Raw genomic sequence first — 17,415 nt, 5'->3', positions numbered from 1 at the left:
AGGAACCCGCGGCCGGGCAGCCGGGAAGATCCCGGGCTCCCTCTCGCCGTCTGTGTGACGCTGGGGGCGAGCCGCGGCTGCCGGTGCCCTTGGAAGCGCCCAGGGCCGGGAGCGCGTCCGGCCCCGCGCGGTCCCGTCCCGGGGGGCGGGGCGGGGCGGGGCGCGGGCACGTGCGCGGGGGCGGCGCGGGCGCGGCGCAGGCGCGGGCGGGCCGGGGCAGGCGGCGGAGCCGGGGCGCCCCGAGCGCGCCGCGCCGGGCCGGGCTTAAAGAGCGGCGGCGGCGGCGCGGGTCAGGTACGGATCTTCCTGCATCCCTCCTTCCTTTCCTGTCCGCGCTCCGCGCCTCCCCGCGGGGCTCGCCCAGCAGCGGGGGCAGCGCCTTTCCGTTCTTTTTGTTCTCGCCGGTCGACTGTTTTTTAAATTATTTTTTTTCCCCCCTCTTTTCGTTGTTGTGATTTGGGATTTTTAATTTTTTTTTTTTTTTGAATTCGTTTCGCCCCGGGCGCGGAGCCCGGCGGGACCCTGGTGTCCGTGCGTGCGCGCACACGCGCGGCCGGGGCACGGCGGGGCGGGAGCGGCCGGTGCTGGCCGTGCCCGCCCGCTCCGGCTGCGGGGCGGCAGCCGCGCTCCCAGCGCCGGGAGAGGCGCGGGCGGGAGGCTCCCTGGCAGCCTCCCTGAGCGTGTCCCCTCGCTGGATGGAGCCCGGGGCTGCCGGGGATGCGGTGCCCGCCGCGGGGGCTGGCGGAGCGGCTTGAGCCCCCCTCCCGGCGGAGGCGAGCATGTCCAGTGAGCGCCTTAACAAGACAGCGGTGAAGGATGCGCGGTTAAAAGACCTGTTGTTGGAAAGAGGTACCGGCGGGTCCGCAGGGGCAGGGACCGCGGGGTGCGGACGGGGCACCGCAGAGCCCGGCCCGCCCGGGAGCGCTCGCCGGCGGAGCTGCGGGGTCTGTGTGCGGGGGAAGGTTCGGGGCGACGGTCTGGTGCGGGTGCTCTTTATTAGGGCTGTAAAATATGTCTCTCTTCTCGAGCTCTTCCGAGAAGGTGGTTTGGTTCGTCGTGTAGTTAGTTGCTTGTTCCGTGGTGGGCGTTTACCCTGGAATGTTGCGTTTTTTGTTGTTGCTGGCGCCTTTTTTTTTTTTTTTTTTTTTTTCCCCTGGAGAATTTTTATTAGAAATGTTGTTTCTTGCGCGTAAAGAAACGGATAAATGTGAGCGCGACAGGCTCGGGGCAGTAAAACTAAAGCATTTCTCTTCCTGAAGCTCTGCCCGGTTTCTTTCCCAGTAAATTTATAGGGAAAGTGGGCAGGAGGAGATGCCTGTCTGGAAGGCGATGGCCCTTCACGCCTGGCAGGTGTTGGGCAGGGAACGTGGTGGAGGCTAGGGTGACACAGTGCCTGTCAGCAGCCGCTAGGAACTATTTAAATAGCCTTGATCAGTGCCAGCAAATACAGACTGCTGCAGTCTGCCTTTGCTTTTTACTGCTAATAACTTAGTGAGCAGCAGGAATGTAACTCAGGAGGAAGAGATTTAAAAATACTTTTATTTTCGTCCTGCTTTCCATTAAGGAAATCCTCTTGTTCATCAGTCAGGGGTTTTGTTGCAGTTTGGTGTTTACAATGTAAACTGGACCTGGGAAACCCCGTGTGCTCATAGCTGTGTGCTGCGGTTTTTATTTTCTTTATTGCACGGCCATGTTTTAATCAAACATTTTCAAATTATTCCTTCCCATAGGAAGTGCTCACAGACCAAATCACTCATCTCTAAGGGAGAGGTACTGTCCCTTGCCACTGAAATGAAGGGGTCTCGATAAATTTAGAAGACTCTGCCCTTGGCAGATAGAGAAGTAACATGTCATTCTAGTGATCTGTGCATTCTAGGAAAGCCTAAATCAACATTGCTTGTTTTGCATGTTGCCCTTTAGCAACAGTCTCTCAGTTTCAAGTCTAAAGTGTGACGTGCACCCAAAAAAAGTTTGGATAAAGAAACGCTTTAGTATTTCAGTAGCCACGGAATGTGAATTGCAGAAGTTGTCAGCTGTGTAAAGTCTGTGTTTCTGAGCCAAGAAAAACTGACTTTTAACTGTGGTTTGGGTGGGTTTATTTTTTAATTAATTCTGCTCTTCCGGTTTTTTGATCTTTTGGTGCCGACATTGTTAGCTTCCAGTGACGCAAGAGAGGGGAAAAAGAAAGCTCGCTGCCCTGTGTGTGTGGGGTTGATAGCAAAGCACTGACTAACCAAATTCTTTGAAAATGTTGGTGGTCTTAATGATGCGTGTAAAGTACTTAACAGCAGAGAGTGATAAAGTGATAGGTACGTTTTTCCCCTTTACTCTTTCCTTAGCCTTTAGCAGGCTTAGTTACTCCTCAGAAGACGACTGTAGACCCTCAGCACTTTGGTGTGGCTGTGCCTGCTGGTAGCTTGTGACAGACAGCTGAAACCTTGGTGCCAGCCCCCACTGGACACCAGCACACACCTGCAGCTCCTGTAGTCTGATGTTTGTTCACAAGAGATCTTAGAATAATGAAACAACCTTGGGTTTCCTTTAGGCGCACTGCAGGTTCATCTTGGATTTTATGTTTGAGTGGTGTTTTTCTAGCTCAGCTTCACAGTTGGGTTGTGTCTGCATAAGTGTTCTCCTGTCACACAGAAAGCTGAGGGGGGCTACAGATTAGAGATGGGGGGGGGGGAAGGGGGCTTGTTCTCTGGTATTTGTTCTGTCCTTTCATTTTCATATCTCATCTCTTTCCTCGTTAGCTTTTTAAAACAGAAATTTAGCATCAGTTCCCCTAAACTCATCTTTCTGCATCCAAAAAGTAATGCCCTTTTTGGAAAGTACTGAAACTGAGCAACTTAAGCTGCTTCTTTGCTTTTTCTACCAGCCTAGCAACCAAAGACCTCCTCCCTTTAACTGGAGTTCTCTTTCAAGATGAGAGCATCCCCTGTGAGCAATGCAGTTTCCATAGAAATATCATCAACTCGGTAACTCCAAAGGGCAATTTTCCCCCTTATATTGCTCATCCTTGCTGCTCCAGTATAGCCAAAAGGGTGCAAGAATGACTCACTTCTAAATATACTTAATATTTGTGGTATAGGCAGGGCTTCAGATAAGATAATGGATTCTGACGGAGTTCATTGTAATTGTATCTCTTGCAACAACTAAGGCCCCGGTTTCATTTTTAACTGTGATGAAACGTATCTTGTTTTAGAGTACCAGTGCTCTTAGATTTTTTTTTACCTGACTGGGAAAGCTTTAGAAAAGTTAGGGTTACACTAGTTAGAAGGTAGTAATTGAAAAAGACACTGCATGTAGATTCAATAGGCTTAAAGTTTTCCACTCTAATTAAATAGCTTTCATGCTATTTACTTGATAAAAAAATTAAGGGTAGTACTAGATAAAGTGATTTCTCTAAGGCTTTGAAGCTTATGGAGCCCTCTGAACTCTATTGGTATTACAGGCAGCTATTAAAATAGTGAGGTTTGTGTGTGTGTGGTTTCTTCAGTTTTTTTCTTCAGTGAAATTGTTTTGTCCAAAAGGCTCATTTGTGGTGTTTGTGTTGTACAGTTTATTACCTGTGGAGGCTGCAGAGAGGTATCACCTAGAAGCTTCTTAGTTTTGACTTACAGCCATCCGTGCTGATCAGTTTGTTCTGGCGTTAATTAAATAATTTTGGTTCTTTTTTAAAATAGTTTTCTTCATGAAACTTTGCAGAATGGACAGCAGTACTATCTCTCTCAAGCCAGATCAATCTCAAAAAAATACCGAGGGTGTGTTCAGGTTGTTGCTTTGATGGATAACCTTTTGTGTGTGGATGACACATTTTCCTCTTCTTTTTTTTCTTTGTTTTAGCTGAACTGGAGTTTGTTCAAATCATCATTATAATCGTGGTGATAACTGTTATGGTGGTAGTGATTATCTGCTTGTTGAACCATTACAAACTCTCCACACGCTCCTTTATCAACCGACAAAGCCAAAGCAGACGGCAGGAAGAAACTCTGCAGACGGTGAGTGTGAGCCCCTTGCACCAAGCTCCTTTTCCTTGTGCTGTGTGAGCCTGCAGCAAAGCTTCCCAAAGAGCTCTGGTACAGGCAACTGCTGGAAAAACTTCTGGTATCACCTTTTGATACCACCTTTAATACTCCTGATAGTTAGGTCTTTTGCCAAAGTTGTATTTGTCAGTAGAAAACAAATTTGGAACACAAATTTAAGGTACACTGTCTTTGATTATTTTTAGACCCTGCCATGTTTTATGTAGCCTATATTAATTTTGCATTTGGAGGCTCAGATGCAACATTGTGTTTGGTGCTGTTGTAATTTGAGAAGGGAGTGAGGAAGGGGAATGAGTAGATATTAGCAGGGGTGCAAAGATTTGAAATGCACATTGTTATGACTTTACATATATTGTCTGATACCCTGGACTTGTATTGCTGCTACTGTTTTGTGAAGCTGCCATGGCTGTTCACTGGATCAAAACTACTGTCCTGGTAAGGGCCCAGCAAAATGTAGTGTTTGTTTCACTAAAACAGCAAGAAGAGACTAGGGAAAGGATCTCTCCAAAGACTGGAGTGCTTAAGATGTGTTGTTGCAGAGTCAAAGGCTTAAGATGGAATCTCAGTTAGTACTTGTTAAGACCATATTTAGTCAACCCAGTAGTAAAATGGGCACCTAATTTGCCTTGTGAGCCAGGAGTTTGCTGGGTTAACCACAGTGTGTCCCTGACCTTGGAACATCCCCCACAAGCCATGCCTGGAGGACACAAGTGTCCTGTGGTGTTGCATGGAGGTCCTTTCTTCTGATGTGCTCTTCCCAGAGTGGTGCCCTTGGCCTCTTTGCTGAGAGCAGTGGCCAAGGGCCATTTATGAAGTCACCTTTTTGTGCATTGAGTTCATGGTAACAGGGTTGAGTTCAGAGCTTCATTCTGCTGTAAAAAAAGTCAGATTGTAACTGAGAGATGTGATCTCATGATGGTTTATACCAGTTCTAACTCCACAATCTCACCTTTTTATCCATTCCAGTCTTGCATTTCTTCTTTCTTTGTGCTCCTTAGGGAACTACCAAGGTCACGGTGAGAGGCCTCGGGGGACTGCTCTGGCTGAACACTAATTACTAGCTTTTTGCTTCTGCTTTTCTTCTTACAGTTAGATTTCAGCAGGGGAGGCAGCACTGACAGGGAAGGAGGCAGACATGCCACAGTGGCTGCTGTGGAGCTGCCTCCCTGGCAGTCCTGGCAATTGGCAGATCCCTCCTGAAAGTCAGCTGTACAATGTGACAATGCAGGGTTCCCAAAGATCTCTCTTAGTAAATCACTTGTGCCGTTTTGCTGGGGTGAATTGCTCTTTCCTTGGAGGCTGCAGGGGGAGGAAAGGAGCTGCCTCCTCGAGGAGAGGCTGCCTCATTGCCTGGCACTTCAGTAGTGTACGAGAGCTTGGCTCTAATTTAGTTACAGATGAAACTGGAACTTGTCAAACCTTAACCTCCTGGATTTGAGGACTGGAAAAATTGACTAGATTAATTTGAATGTTGCTTTGAAATGGACATTGTAATTCAAGAACCACAATTCTGTCTGAAAAATGTTAGCTGTAATTGCTACAGATGCCCAAAATGAAATAGTTTTAGTTAAATTAAATGCATTTTCATCTTCACAAATCTTTTTTAACTGTAGTAAGCTGTCAAATGCATGAAATAACCCATTATTTCCTTTGTATGGTTCATTACTATTGTCTGTTATCAGAGGCAGTAGTGGTTTTTTTTTTTTTTTTTTTTTTTTTTTTTTTCCCCGTCTTGGGCACAAGGGAAAAAACTTCACCTTCTTGTGAAGAACATGCAGTTTGGCAGCAGGGACTTGGGAGCTGCTTTAGTACCCAGAATTGATCTTAAATAATTTTTAAAACACTGACTCATTTTCAGTTTGATGTCACCGTTATAAGTGACAATAATCATGGCCAAGTGAGCACTTCATGGGAATTGATGAGGGGATGGCAAGAACCAGTTGCTAATTCTTCTAAAAGCCTATAGTGTAGGTTTGTCATCAGTATTACTCATCTGAATTTCTGATAAGCTGCAGCTCTTCTTAGAAGAAGGTCATACTTGGAGGGAGTGGGGATTTAGAAGTCTGAGTTCAGATGTCATTAACTTTGAATTTTCCATTGTCTCAGGTGTTAGAGGGAAATTCTGATAGAAACTCTCTGTGCAGTGCAAACCTTAAAAGCAGTGTGCAGAGAAGGAGGGTCAGTAAACTAAAGTAAGTGCTTGTGGTGAGAAACTGCAAATGACCAGTCTGTTCCCATTGTCCCCAGTGGAGTGACTTGCATGAAATAATAGTGTGAGTGGTGAGATGCAGGTATATACACTTCTAAAATTCCTTCTTTTGTAGTGGCAAGCCTTGTTTTGTGTGCACATGTTATCCAAGTGGATTTTCTTGCACAGGAATATTTTTAATGGCATGTGGACTCTGAATGCAGTTATAAATGTTTATTAACCACTAATGTCTGAAGAAAATATAATTGTGACTTAAGTCTTCTTTTGGTGGGGAAATAGTGAATAGAAACAGAGAACATTCAGACATGTTTTCTTGAAAGAAAATGGTGAAGGAAATTATTTGACTATTGGCTAGTACTGTGGTGAACTCTGAAGTGAACACCCTTTTGTGTCACTGAGGTAGTAGAGCTGTATCAAAATGTAGAATCAAGCTTTTCCTGTTCAGATGGAGCTTTTATGTTTTTTTTGGTCTTTTTTTGTTACCTTCTGTTTTCTTTTTCTTTAAGCCTGAACTATTTCTAGATAATCATGCCTGCCACCAGCTAAGTGGTGGCTGAACTGCACAGGTTTCTGTCCTCATAAAGACCAACTATTGAACAAGTATTGAACTGTCTCCCTTATTCTGGTTCTTCTACAGAGTGTAATAGGAGTGATCTGTAGAGCTCATGGATTAGGCATCAGAAATAATGAAATAATAGATACTAGTGGATTTCTTTCTCTGGTTCAACTTCTTTATGGTTATGCAAACAAAAAACCATAAACAAACACTCTCAAATAAAACAAAAATGAAAGAAGATGATAATTTCAACTTCAGGCCAAGTCAGAAATTAGAATATTAAAAAGATTAAATCACTGCAATTGCAAGTGCTAACATTTGAAGTAGTGTTTGAAGGGCAAAAAAAAGGACCAGTTGAAGAAAAAAAAAAAAGGCTGCTCTTAGACAAGTGCACACTAAATGTTTTTACATGCCTGTTCTGCAAATATACTTTTGTGTGACTGCCAGTTCATCTTTATTTTTCTTTTCATTCCTTTGGAGTATCATCTTCCAGTCTTTCCCCTGTCTTTGGCGTTTTATTGCTTTGGTTATTGTGCCAAGGCCTTAAGCGGATCACAGCCAAGGGCAGGACAAACACTGAGTGCCCAGGAGCAGTGGGTGCTTCTCTTGCAGTGCTGAGGGTGCTGCCTGCCATCTGCTAGCGAGCTTATAAAACATTCCAACCCTGTTTTAATACTAGCAGAAATGAGAGTTTTGGGGTCATAATTATGAGAGGTGAAAAGTTGAAGAGTGATAACCATGTTGGCATGAGCAGTAGCCTGGAGTGAGCCTGCAAGGTGCTGAACAGTCTCTGTAGCATAGTGGATACAATATTGGATGTTTCCTGCTGCTGGCTTACCCTTCAGCAGTGTTGGGCTTCACAGCTGGGAGCAAGCCAAGGGTTGCAGAACACCTGAGAAGGATACAAAACCTGTAGGCTGTGGAGTACACCAGCAGCATGCCCAGGGGCTACCTCACTTTGAAACAACAGAATCTCTTGTGTGGGAGCAAGTGATGCTACTGGCAGTTCTGGGGGATTTTTGGGATAGAGCCATGTGGCAGCCTCGGAGAGGCACATCTGTGCACAGGGTATGTGTGTCTGATATCCCAGGGGAGATCTGTGTTGCAGCATTGCTGGCTGTGCCTTTGTTGACCTTGTGCTGGGAGGGCACTATTGCTGGTAACCAAAAGCATCCTGCTGGAATATAGGTAGCTGCAGCTGAGCTGCTGCTGTGGCACTCTGCTGTTTGCTGGGACAAAACAAAGATAAATTTTGCTTCCTGATGATTAACTCTTAATGTCATCACCAGTAATTTCCACGGGGACATTGAAGGGAAGGAGATTAACTGGCTTACAGAGAGCTACTTAATGAGCTTCTGATGTTCTAATTTCATTCCTTTTCCCTATCCCGGTGTCTTTGCATTGTCTTATTTTATAAAGTAGACATTGAATGAGTGTTCAACACTTGGACTGCCCCAGGCCTACTCCTGGCAGCAAATCCCTGCATCCATAGCACAAGATGCTCACCCTGACCAGCCCCTGCCTCCCAGCATCGAGGGCAACATTGCTGCTCAGGCTACTCAGCTTGCATTAGAACCTGTGTTGGGAATGCCAGTCTTGGATGCCAAGCTCCAGGAGCACAGCTGTAAAAAATACACCCCGTCTGCCCTGTACCAGCTATTTCAGAACAAAAGGGGAACGTTGGGAGGGTGACAGAAAATACTCAATAATATTGACAGCTGAGGGATTTGTCAGTAGTTTCAAATGTTAGTCTTTCCTGCTGGTCTTCTAAATTATTTCCTACTGTCATTGGCATTATTCTGTCTGTTCCCTGCTGTTGTCCCTGGGCCACTCATTCTCATTTTCTTACTGACATATGCAAAAGAAAGAAAATCCCACTGGGAACAAGAACTCAGTCTACAGCCAGGAGAGAGTGTGAGTGCTGTAGACCACCCTGCTTTGCCAAATCTTTTTGTTTGTACCAGTCATCATTTGGCAGGGGCTGGATGTTAGCTGTATTCTCCTGCTGTCTCCTTGAGGGACATGGGCTCGCCTCTCCTCAGGGAGTGCTGCCAAGAGGGACAGCGAGCTTGGCTGCTGCTCTTTGAAGTCTACCACAGTCAAGTCATTATATGTTTAATAAGGACAGGATTGTCCAGGAAATCTGCAGGTAGGACTAGAAGTGAGGAGTACTGGCTTTGGGTGGCACCTGACTCAGTGTGTCACCTTGGGCAGCTTGCTTCATCTCCAAACAAAGGAGGAAGGATAATAGTACTTAACTCCCTTCAGTTGAATGAAATGAAGATTACTTAAAGTGAAGTGCTGTGAAGTTGGGGAAATAAAAGTTTTAAAGCATTAAGTAACAGGAATAATTGCAGTAAGTGTAGGGGGGGCAGATTACATGTGAGAGATTTGGCACTCTCCATAATTCTCCAGCACTTCTCCTTGGTACCGTGCACTGCTCTGTTAGACAGTGTCACCTTTCCTGCCCTTGAGGAATAGCTTTTAAAGGAGAGCAATCCTGCTGGAATACTCATCGTTCTGCTGGGGACATTGCAATAGCTTGTTTTGCTTGCGTTTGTTGCTAGCTTCAAGGCTGTGGTGGTCTGTATCACCCAGGAAGATGGAGTGGAGGGGAGGAATGAGCCCCTGTGCCTTCCTGGAGTGTTTTCAGCAAGCCACTGCTTTAATGTGGTGTAATGTACCACCTAGGGCCAAAATCAGAAACTACACTGCTATCTGGAACATTTCACTTGTGAAAGAAGTGTGTGTATTTGTGTGTGTGTGTACGTTTTTGTCTAAAAATAAAATAAAAATCTGTGTTAAGGGGGAAAGAGGAACCTTCTTAATGATTGTAATGCATTTTAGAAAGTGAAAAACTGCCTTTTGTTTCTCAGAAAACATTATTTCAGCCAGAGTTCTATTTTGCAGAAACTTAATAGTGGAGAAAGCCTGTAAATCTCCTTAACAGTCAGCCAAAAAAAAAAAAAGTTTGGATTATATGGGATTGTCATGGTTTAACCCCAGCTGGCACCTAAGCACCACATATCCACTTGCTCCCAGCAGGATGGGGGAGAGAATCAGGAGGGTAGAAGTGAGAACTTGTGGGCTGAGATCAAGACAGTTTAATAGGGAAAGCAAAACAAGGAATTAATTCACCACTTACCAGGGACATCCATTTCCAGGGCATCGGTGCTCCATGGTGTGTAGCAGGGACTTGTGAAGACAAATGCTCCTTTCCTCCTTCATTCCCTGGCTCTACATACTGATCATGATGCCATATGGTCTGGAATGTCCCTTTGGTCAGTGGGATCTGCTGTCCAGGCTCTGTCCCCTCCCAGCTCCCCTTGCACCCTTAGTTTCCTCCCGGGGGGGGAGGGGGGGGGGGCGAGGTGAGGAGAAGGAAAGGCCCTGACTGTGCAAACACCATTCAGCAGTAATGGAAATGTACAAATCCAACTGGATTTGTTTTCCTCACAAATCCAAAATATGGCCCCATACTTGCTACAAAGAAGAAAATTAACTCTATTGCGGCTGTAACAAGCTCAGGGATCCTTTTGCTTTATTATAGTTTGAGGAAGACTTTTGGATTAGTGTAAATTTTTACCTGCCATTTCTCCTGAGTTAAAAATCATTATTCAGGTGAATGTCTGTCCTCCTTGCTGTCAATGGGCTGATGCTCTGCTGAGGCAGTTGGATCACAGTGTGTGCTCCAGTGTTTAAAAATGTCCTCAAAAAGTAGTCTTCCTACATTGTTTCATTCTAGAAGCTCTAAATCTTTGTAAAATATGAAATAGAAAATTGTCCTAGGTTTACTGGAGTCTCCTAAGCTCTAAATACTGAGTTAAATAATCATCACCATGAGATAATTAAGTAATCACTCAGCTGCATTTATTGAATGATGCTGCTATTTCAAAACCTAATCACGGAGTTAATTTCTGTAAATTACAGTGAAACCCAGAAATGGCAATGGTCAGCGAAATACATAGGTGGATCCCTACGATTTTTCTTGCTTGGTGTTAATGGTATGTGCTAGAATTTTCATTCCAAACCCTAACAATGTTAAAAATGAATACACTATAGGCAGTGAATGAATAAGTTTTCTCTCCCTGTTACTTTTAAGTACTGAAGCTCTTGCCTGAAGTCTCCTGAACAAGGAGCAAGTTGAGGTGGCCTAGCTATTGACAGTCTGTAGGAAGCAGGCAAATGAGATACTGCCCTCATCAAAATATGGGTAAATTGCATTTTCTCAGATTTAGCCTTGTTTGCACATACCTGATAACTACTTGAACAAATCCCTAATATAAATATAAATGCTGTTAGTTCTCATCTGATTTTTGCTGATGTGAGCACAGGGGAAGCATTTTAGCTTTCAAAGGAAGGTCTGTAAACAGAGAGCAAGAACTAACACCTTCTCTTAGTGTAAGTCACCCTAGATTGGTCTGGGTGGTCCCAGCACATTATTTCCTAAGTCTGTGTCTTGGGGTGGAGGAGTGTGGTCATGGGGCTGTTCTTCTTCAGCAACACTTTCTTCTCACCTCCTCCTCTGTCATCTTGCCAAGATCAGTGGAGTTGGTGGGCATCAACCCTAGGGTTAGGTGGTATCTACCCAATGCAGGTAGTGGGGGATTTCCCTTAAGTAGAGACTTGAGAAAGATGGGTAGTAAGTCTCCTGTGGTAGATGCAGTGATTTTGGGAGGGCAGAAATTCTGTGTTGGATCAGTTAGTCTGGTCTCGATGGGGGGAGAATTCTGTGCTGTGTCATTGGACCAGCCATGGCGAGATTGGTCTGCATGTGTGTGAGCCTGGTAGTTTCCAAGTGTGGGCATGCAGAGCACATGTTACCCAGCCATCTGCTTGGGGAGTTCTTCTGCCTCCTGGGGTAGAGATCTTGCTGGGGGTTGGCTGCTCCAATAAATAAAATTATTGCTGCTCTGTCTGGGGGAAACCTTAGGGGGAAGGTTTCTGCAGGTGAACTGTAGGACATACTGTCACAGGAACGATATTGTTACATATCCTTGCATCCTAAGGATCTCACAGGCTTGGAGTTCAACTGCATCCCAAGATGTTTACCTTCTCACGTAGTTATCCTAGAGTGGGGAGAGCTTTGGGCTCCTTTGGTCTCATCTTGGTGTGACTATCCCAGTGCCCTGGTTACCCTCAGTAGGATCCCTGTAGCAGCTGCAGTGCCTCCAGGCAGGGCCTTTGCCTGTTCTGGGATTCAGGCATCAGCAGTAGAAGTTAACAGGCAACTCCTGTCTTCTAACAAGTTATTTCTGTTAGGCATGGCTGGTAGCAGATCTGGGAGTCTTGGCTCAGTGAGCAGGTCCTGTTCCATCTCCATGCAAGGAGTTTTTTTCCATATGCTGCACCATCTCTCTCAGCTCATCTTACCCTCCTGCCTAGGAGGTGGGCCCTAGGATGGAAGTAATTTCCACATCCTCATCAGCTCCTTTTCATAAAGGAGTTCAGGTAATATAAGTGGTGGAGGTAGATTTTATTTCTTTCTGGGTTGGCTTGTTGGTTTTGCCTTTTTTCTTCTCTTCTGAGCCTGTAACTCAGGAGCAGTTGATTGAGAACTTTAGCTTTGACAAATATGTTTCACAAACAGTTGTAATGGGTTTGGAGCCTGTTGGGTCAACTGCTGATAACCTGATTGCCTTTAATTGTGCAAACATACCCTCAGATATTTCAAAATGAGGGCACCTGGGTACTGAAGGAATGGAAAGGAGTGTGTGTACAAGTATGTATATACATGTATAGTTCCTGTTAATTTCTTCAACTCACAGAACCTTATCTAGACACTGAAATACATGAATTTGCGTAAAGATTTGTCTTCCCTGTCTTTGCAAAGGGGAGTACTTGGGGAAGTTGTAAATAATTGCAATTGTCAGCCTCTCTCTATCTTTGCTCTGTAAAGCTATAGGAGGGAAGTGTACCAGCTCTGCTATTCAGAGCATTTCCCTTAGCAGCTGAATCCTGTGGGAGAGTCCTGTTAGAGCAGCTTTCCTCTGCGGTGGACTCTCCTGACAAGATCACAGACGGCTTTTGGTCTCTGGGTGTCATGATGAACATCTAGTTGGATCTATTTTTACATCTGAAATATGTTGAAAGATTCTATGGTGAGAAGAAGCAGTACAGTAAGATTTGGAAGCAGTCTATACATGGTAATGCTTTTGGGGACAGTACGCATTTTCATTCCAGTTCCTAAAATTTCTTATGTCTGTAAAACTTGCATTAGCAGCAAGAAAATAGTCATGACTATACGATGTTTTGATTTTTCTCTTTGTATACAAAGATTGAAGTTCTTTGCTTTATAGCTGCTCTGCTACATCCTTTTCAGTTTCAAAATTTTCCAATAAAATAAATTGAGGGAGTTACTGCTATTCTAAACAATTAATTGAGAAGAAAAATGATGATACACCTTAAACTAGTTTCCCTTACTGGCATACTGTTCTTCACTCTTTTATTCTGCTTTTAGTGCTGGTACTATGTCAGAACAGCATTTCAAGGCTTGAGAGAGAAAATATTTTGACCTGAGAAGGTGGTTGGAGAGGTGGTTGAAAAAGAGTCTGAAACCTCAGCTGCTTTAACTACTGTTTATGATGGGAATTGGGCAACTGACAGTTTTGACCAGATTATCCCTGGGTTTAGTATGTCTGTCACTTCACTGAGATTACAGACGCCAGGTTTTGCTGTGAGCTGTTTTGCCAGTGGTGTGTAATGGCGATCCTGGCTGGCAGACCTTTGTCAGACCTGCCACCCTTGCTGGTTTGGAAGGTGATGGGTACCTGCTCAGCACACAGGTGCTGAGGTGTCTCCTGTCATCTCCACACATTGCCACACTCTCTCAGACACCACCAACTTGCTGCATCCTTATGGCCTATGGGGCTGGGTGTTGTGGATGACGTCTTGGCAGTTGCAAAAAGGACCAAGTTTGACTTGCTTGGGAGCAGAGCTGCTCTTTGCTCGTGTATTGGAAAGAAAGGGGTGGGATGTTGGTAAGAGCTGTGATAATGCGGCAGAATGGCGATGTGGTCTATTAATTTTTCTTTTTTTGTTGTTTTCTTCCACATTTCAGGAGGGGTGCTTGTGGCCTTCAGAAAGCTCAGTTTCACGCCAGGGTGCTTCAGAGGTACTGACAGATTTCTATCTTCACCAAGCGTTTTCTTTTTTTTTTTTTTCCCCTATAATATATTATTTTATTCCTTTCAAAAACATGCATCTGTTTTTTGTAAAGAGAGTTTTTTCAGTGTCGTTCACACTGTCATCTAAGCCTGCCTTAACATGCATTTCATAATTTCATAAATTCCTGAGACCTTTTCATAAAAGAATGAAATTCTGCCTACCTGACACCTCATCTCCATCAGCAACTCCCTGTGTTATAGTAGGCATTTGCTAGTAAGTGGTGGAGGTGTATCTCTTTCCTGCAGTGGCTCAGTAATCTGACTATTCATTGGAAGCTGGGAGACCAGTTCCTCTTGTCCATGAACTTTTCTTGGATTTACAACACATACCCTATCACCAGTGTCTCCCATCTTCCAGTTGGCACAGATCCCCTATCTATGTAATAATTTGTTGGGTGTATTGTTCTGAGTGGTCCAGCTGTCCTGTGACAAGCAGCAGAACTTCTTGGTGGTTGACCCTGCATCTGTAAAGGTCAGGGGTTGAAGACCCTGCAGGGATGCAAAAAAGAGAAGAGCAGTTTGATAGATCTAGATCTGAGAAGCTGCTGTGTCTGTCCAGATCTGGGATAGACCAAGTGAGCAATAGCAATAACACCTCACAGAGTATCCTGAATGCTTCCTTTTGCAAAGCCTGTCCTTCTCCAGGGTTTACTATACCAGGGACGTATTTTCCTTATTTTCGCAATGCAGAAGCTATGTAGGCTCTCCCCAGAGGCTGAGTTCTGACTGAGAATTGAGGGGGAGGAGGACACCTGATACACTCTGATAGTGAAGGTGTGAGATATGCGAAGCCTTTACAAATTGTACTAAACTGACCATCTGAATTCTTTGGGGATGCATTAACTCTGAGTAGGAGGGGGAAGCTCAGACTTCAGCTGAAATTCAGTATTAGGACATTGTTGTAGAACTAGTCAGATATCTGGACTAGGGAGAATTTCCTGGTTTCAGAAACAGAATCATTTGTTTTGCTCGGAATGTTTTCATGTCAGAAGGAGCTGTGTGGGGTCTTGGGCTCCCTTCGTGCAGCTGTTCTCAAGTGCGCTGGATCTTTCCTGCACCTCCTGCCTCTTCACCTGCACGCATGTGGCTGCATGTGTGCCCGGTGTCTGCTGGGCATAACCTCTGAGACAGGTGGCAAAAAGAAGCATTCTGTGTTTTATCAGTTCTCTGTAAAGGTTGGAGCACTCGCAGCACTTTGTGCAGACGTGGAGTCATGCATGTCTCTCTTCCCGTTTCAGATCATGTACGCCCCAAGGTCCAGGGACAGGTTTACCACCCCATCTTTTATGCAGCGGGACCGTTTCAGTCGCTTCCAGCCCACTTACCCTTACATGCAGCATGAGATTGACCTTCCTCCGACCATCTCACTCTCCGACGGCGAAGAGCCGCCACCGTACCAGGGCCCGTGCACCCTGCAGCTCCGGGACCCTGAGCAGCAGATGGAGCTCAACCGGGAATCCGTCAGGGCGCCGCCCAACCGAACCATTTTTGATAGCGACTTGATAGACATCTCCATGTACAATGGGGGTCCCTGCCCACCCAGCAGCAATTCGGGCATAAGTGCAACCAACTATAGCAGTAATGGAAGGATGGAAGGACCACCCCCGACGTACAGCGAGGTCATGGGGCATTACCCAGGCTCCTCTTTTTTCCATCACCAGCACAGCAACGTGCCTCCTTCCTCGCAGAGGGGGAGCAGACTTCAGTTTCAGCAGAACAATTCAGAGAGCACAATAGTCCCCAGCAAAGGCCAGGACCGGAAACCAGGAAACCTGGTCTAAGTTACTGGCCCAGGTGCGTTTGGACTGAAGATGGGAGATCCCAGCAGGGCGGTGGAGGAAGACCCCCGTGCTCCGGTGCACAGTGTTGTTACGTTTCACGTGGTACAACTGAGTAAAACCAAACGTGCAAACCAGTTCTTTGTTTCTGATTCCTTTCAGGGGAATTGCATGCAAAGCAGATTGAAAGAAATAACAAACTTCCATTCAGTTTGTCTACAAGCAGTGTTTTAGGGGAGGGGGGGATATATTATTTTTTTTTAATAAACTATTTCAATTATTTAATTTTAAAAGTTAACTTAGCACAGAAATGAGGCTTTTACAGCCTGTTTTATACTCACTGAATGGCAGAAGGAAGGAAAGGAAGAAGGTGGTTTTGCTAGATAAATGGGGGAAGAATTGGCCAGTTTGATTTTTTTTTTTTTTTTGTTTGTCTCCCAGGGTGTGAATTTTTTTAATATGAAACAAAATTCCTGTTCTGTGTGCCAAGGTATAAAGTTGAGAACTTAGATGAATGCAAGGAATTAATTTGTGTTGTGATAAATGTGTTTTAAAAAGTTGCACTATCTTACTGTTTTAAAAAAAATATATATGAGGGAACTGTTTTATGTGGAGTTCTTCTATATGTTGTTGTTTCACCTGTGGAATAATGATAGAGCCCTAGAAGTAATCTGGAAGAGTTTGCCCCCTCCCCCTGGGTTTGCTAGAAGGTGGGGACAGGACTTAGCCTAACATCTCTTGAGTTTTACGGTTCAAAACATACAGGGACATTTGTCTTTGCAATAATTTGCATTCAAGTAACAGTGTGTCAGTGAAGTGTCTTGGAGACTTTTGGATGGAAGAAGGCAAATATGAAATCCCAGCATTTTCCATCACCTGAGGTTTAGCTATTTTGCAGTGTAGACTATTTCTTTCATAAATGGCAAGGCTAAAATTCCCAGATGCATTGATTTGTATTGATTCTAAGTGCTGCCATTCTTTTCATATTGCAGTATCACCAGTACTTACTGTTGTAGAGATTTTTTGTCCTCACTGTAGCCTGAAGTGTATTTAGTCACATATCATGACGTTATGCAATAAATTGTTTGAAAACGCAGGGTGGGATTTTTTGCCCCCTGCAGCGCTGTTCAAGTTCGTGAGACTGTTGTGGTTTTCGCTCTCCATTTCATCCTTTCAGATGCTGAAGTTCAGTCCTGGAGGTCTGTCCTGTTGAAGTGAAGGGGGCCCTTGTGGCCAAACCCCTCATGGTATTTCTGCAGCAGTACCGAGAGCACTTGTGGCAGTGGTGCTGGCTCCTGCCGCATCCCTGGCAGGGACGTGGGAGCCCCAGGAATTCTCCCTGCAAACCATTTTGCTCTGGGCCCTGTTGTGAAAACCTTTCAGGGTGCATGGTGTCTGCGTGACGCCAGCAGGACTGTGCTCATGGGTAAAGAAAGGTGACTCGTGTTAACCAAGTATCTGTAAGCCCTGATTTTTGCTATACTGGCCTGGAGAGTAGTTGGAAAGTGTTACCTGCCTGTGTTGTGGCGTGGGGTGTTTCTTCACTGGCTGTTTCCGTGTGGAAGCACACGTGGCGCCAGAACTTAGTTGACAGAAGGTGATAGTGTCATCACAAGCACATGAAAAAGCACAAATTGCACTTAAAATGCATTTTGGAAAT

The 17,415-nt window shown here is 45.0% G+C and overlaps 1 protein-coding gene across 3 annotated transcripts; it reads left to right on the top strand.

The window, feature by feature from the left end:
- The first annotated feature begins 216 nt into the window (after positions 1-216).
- On the top strand, positions 217-16,778 carry LDLRAD4 (low density lipoprotein receptor class A domain containing 4). 3 transcript variants are annotated; one of them, XM_062487762.1, is made up of 4 exons: positions 217-294; positions 3,847-4,001; positions 13,872-13,925; positions 15,216-16,778. In XM_062487762.1, the coding sequence occupies exons 2-4, from the start codon at positions 3,897-3,899 to the stop codon at positions 15,756-15,758; spliced, it is 702 nt and encodes a 233-aa protein (XP_062343746.1). In that variant the 5' UTR covers positions 217-294; positions 3,847-3,896; the 3' UTR covers positions 15,759-16,778. The 3 variants fall into 3 exon arrangements, with proteins under 3 accessions (XP_062343746.1, XP_062343726.1, XP_062343737.1); XM_062487742.1 differs by lacking the exon at positions 217-294 and adding an exon at positions 665-849; XM_062487753.1 differs by lacking the exons at positions 217-294; positions 13,872-13,925 and adding an exon at positions 665-849.
- The last annotated feature ends 637 nt before the right edge of the window (positions 16,779-17,415 follow it).

The sequence above is a fragment of the Cinclus cinclus genome, chromosome 1 (genome assembly GCF_963662255.1).
Source record: "Cinclus cinclus chromosome 1, bCinCin1.1, whole genome shotgun sequence".
NCBI lineage: Eukaryota > Metazoa > Chordata > Aves > Passeriformes > Cinclidae > Cinclus > Cinclus cinclus.
The sequence above is the reverse complement of the archived record's forward strand: the minus strand, read 5'-3'. Positions and strand labels throughout refer to the sequence as shown.

Bases quoted from the DNA above. Each gene is read 5' to 3' on its own strand.
- LDLRAD4 (XM_062487742.1), top strand. From the start codon at position 780: ATGTCCAGTGAGCGCCTTAACAAGACAGCGGTGAAGGATGCGCGGTTA. The intron at 850-3,846 runs GTACCGGCGGGT...TCTTTGTTTTAG, and splicing joins AGACCTGTTGTTGGAAAGAG to CTGAACTGGAGTTTGTTCAA. The intron at 4,002-13,871 runs GTGAGTGTGAGC...TCCACATTTCAG, and splicing joins AGGAAGAAACTCTGCAGACG to GAGGGGTGCTTGTGGCCTTC.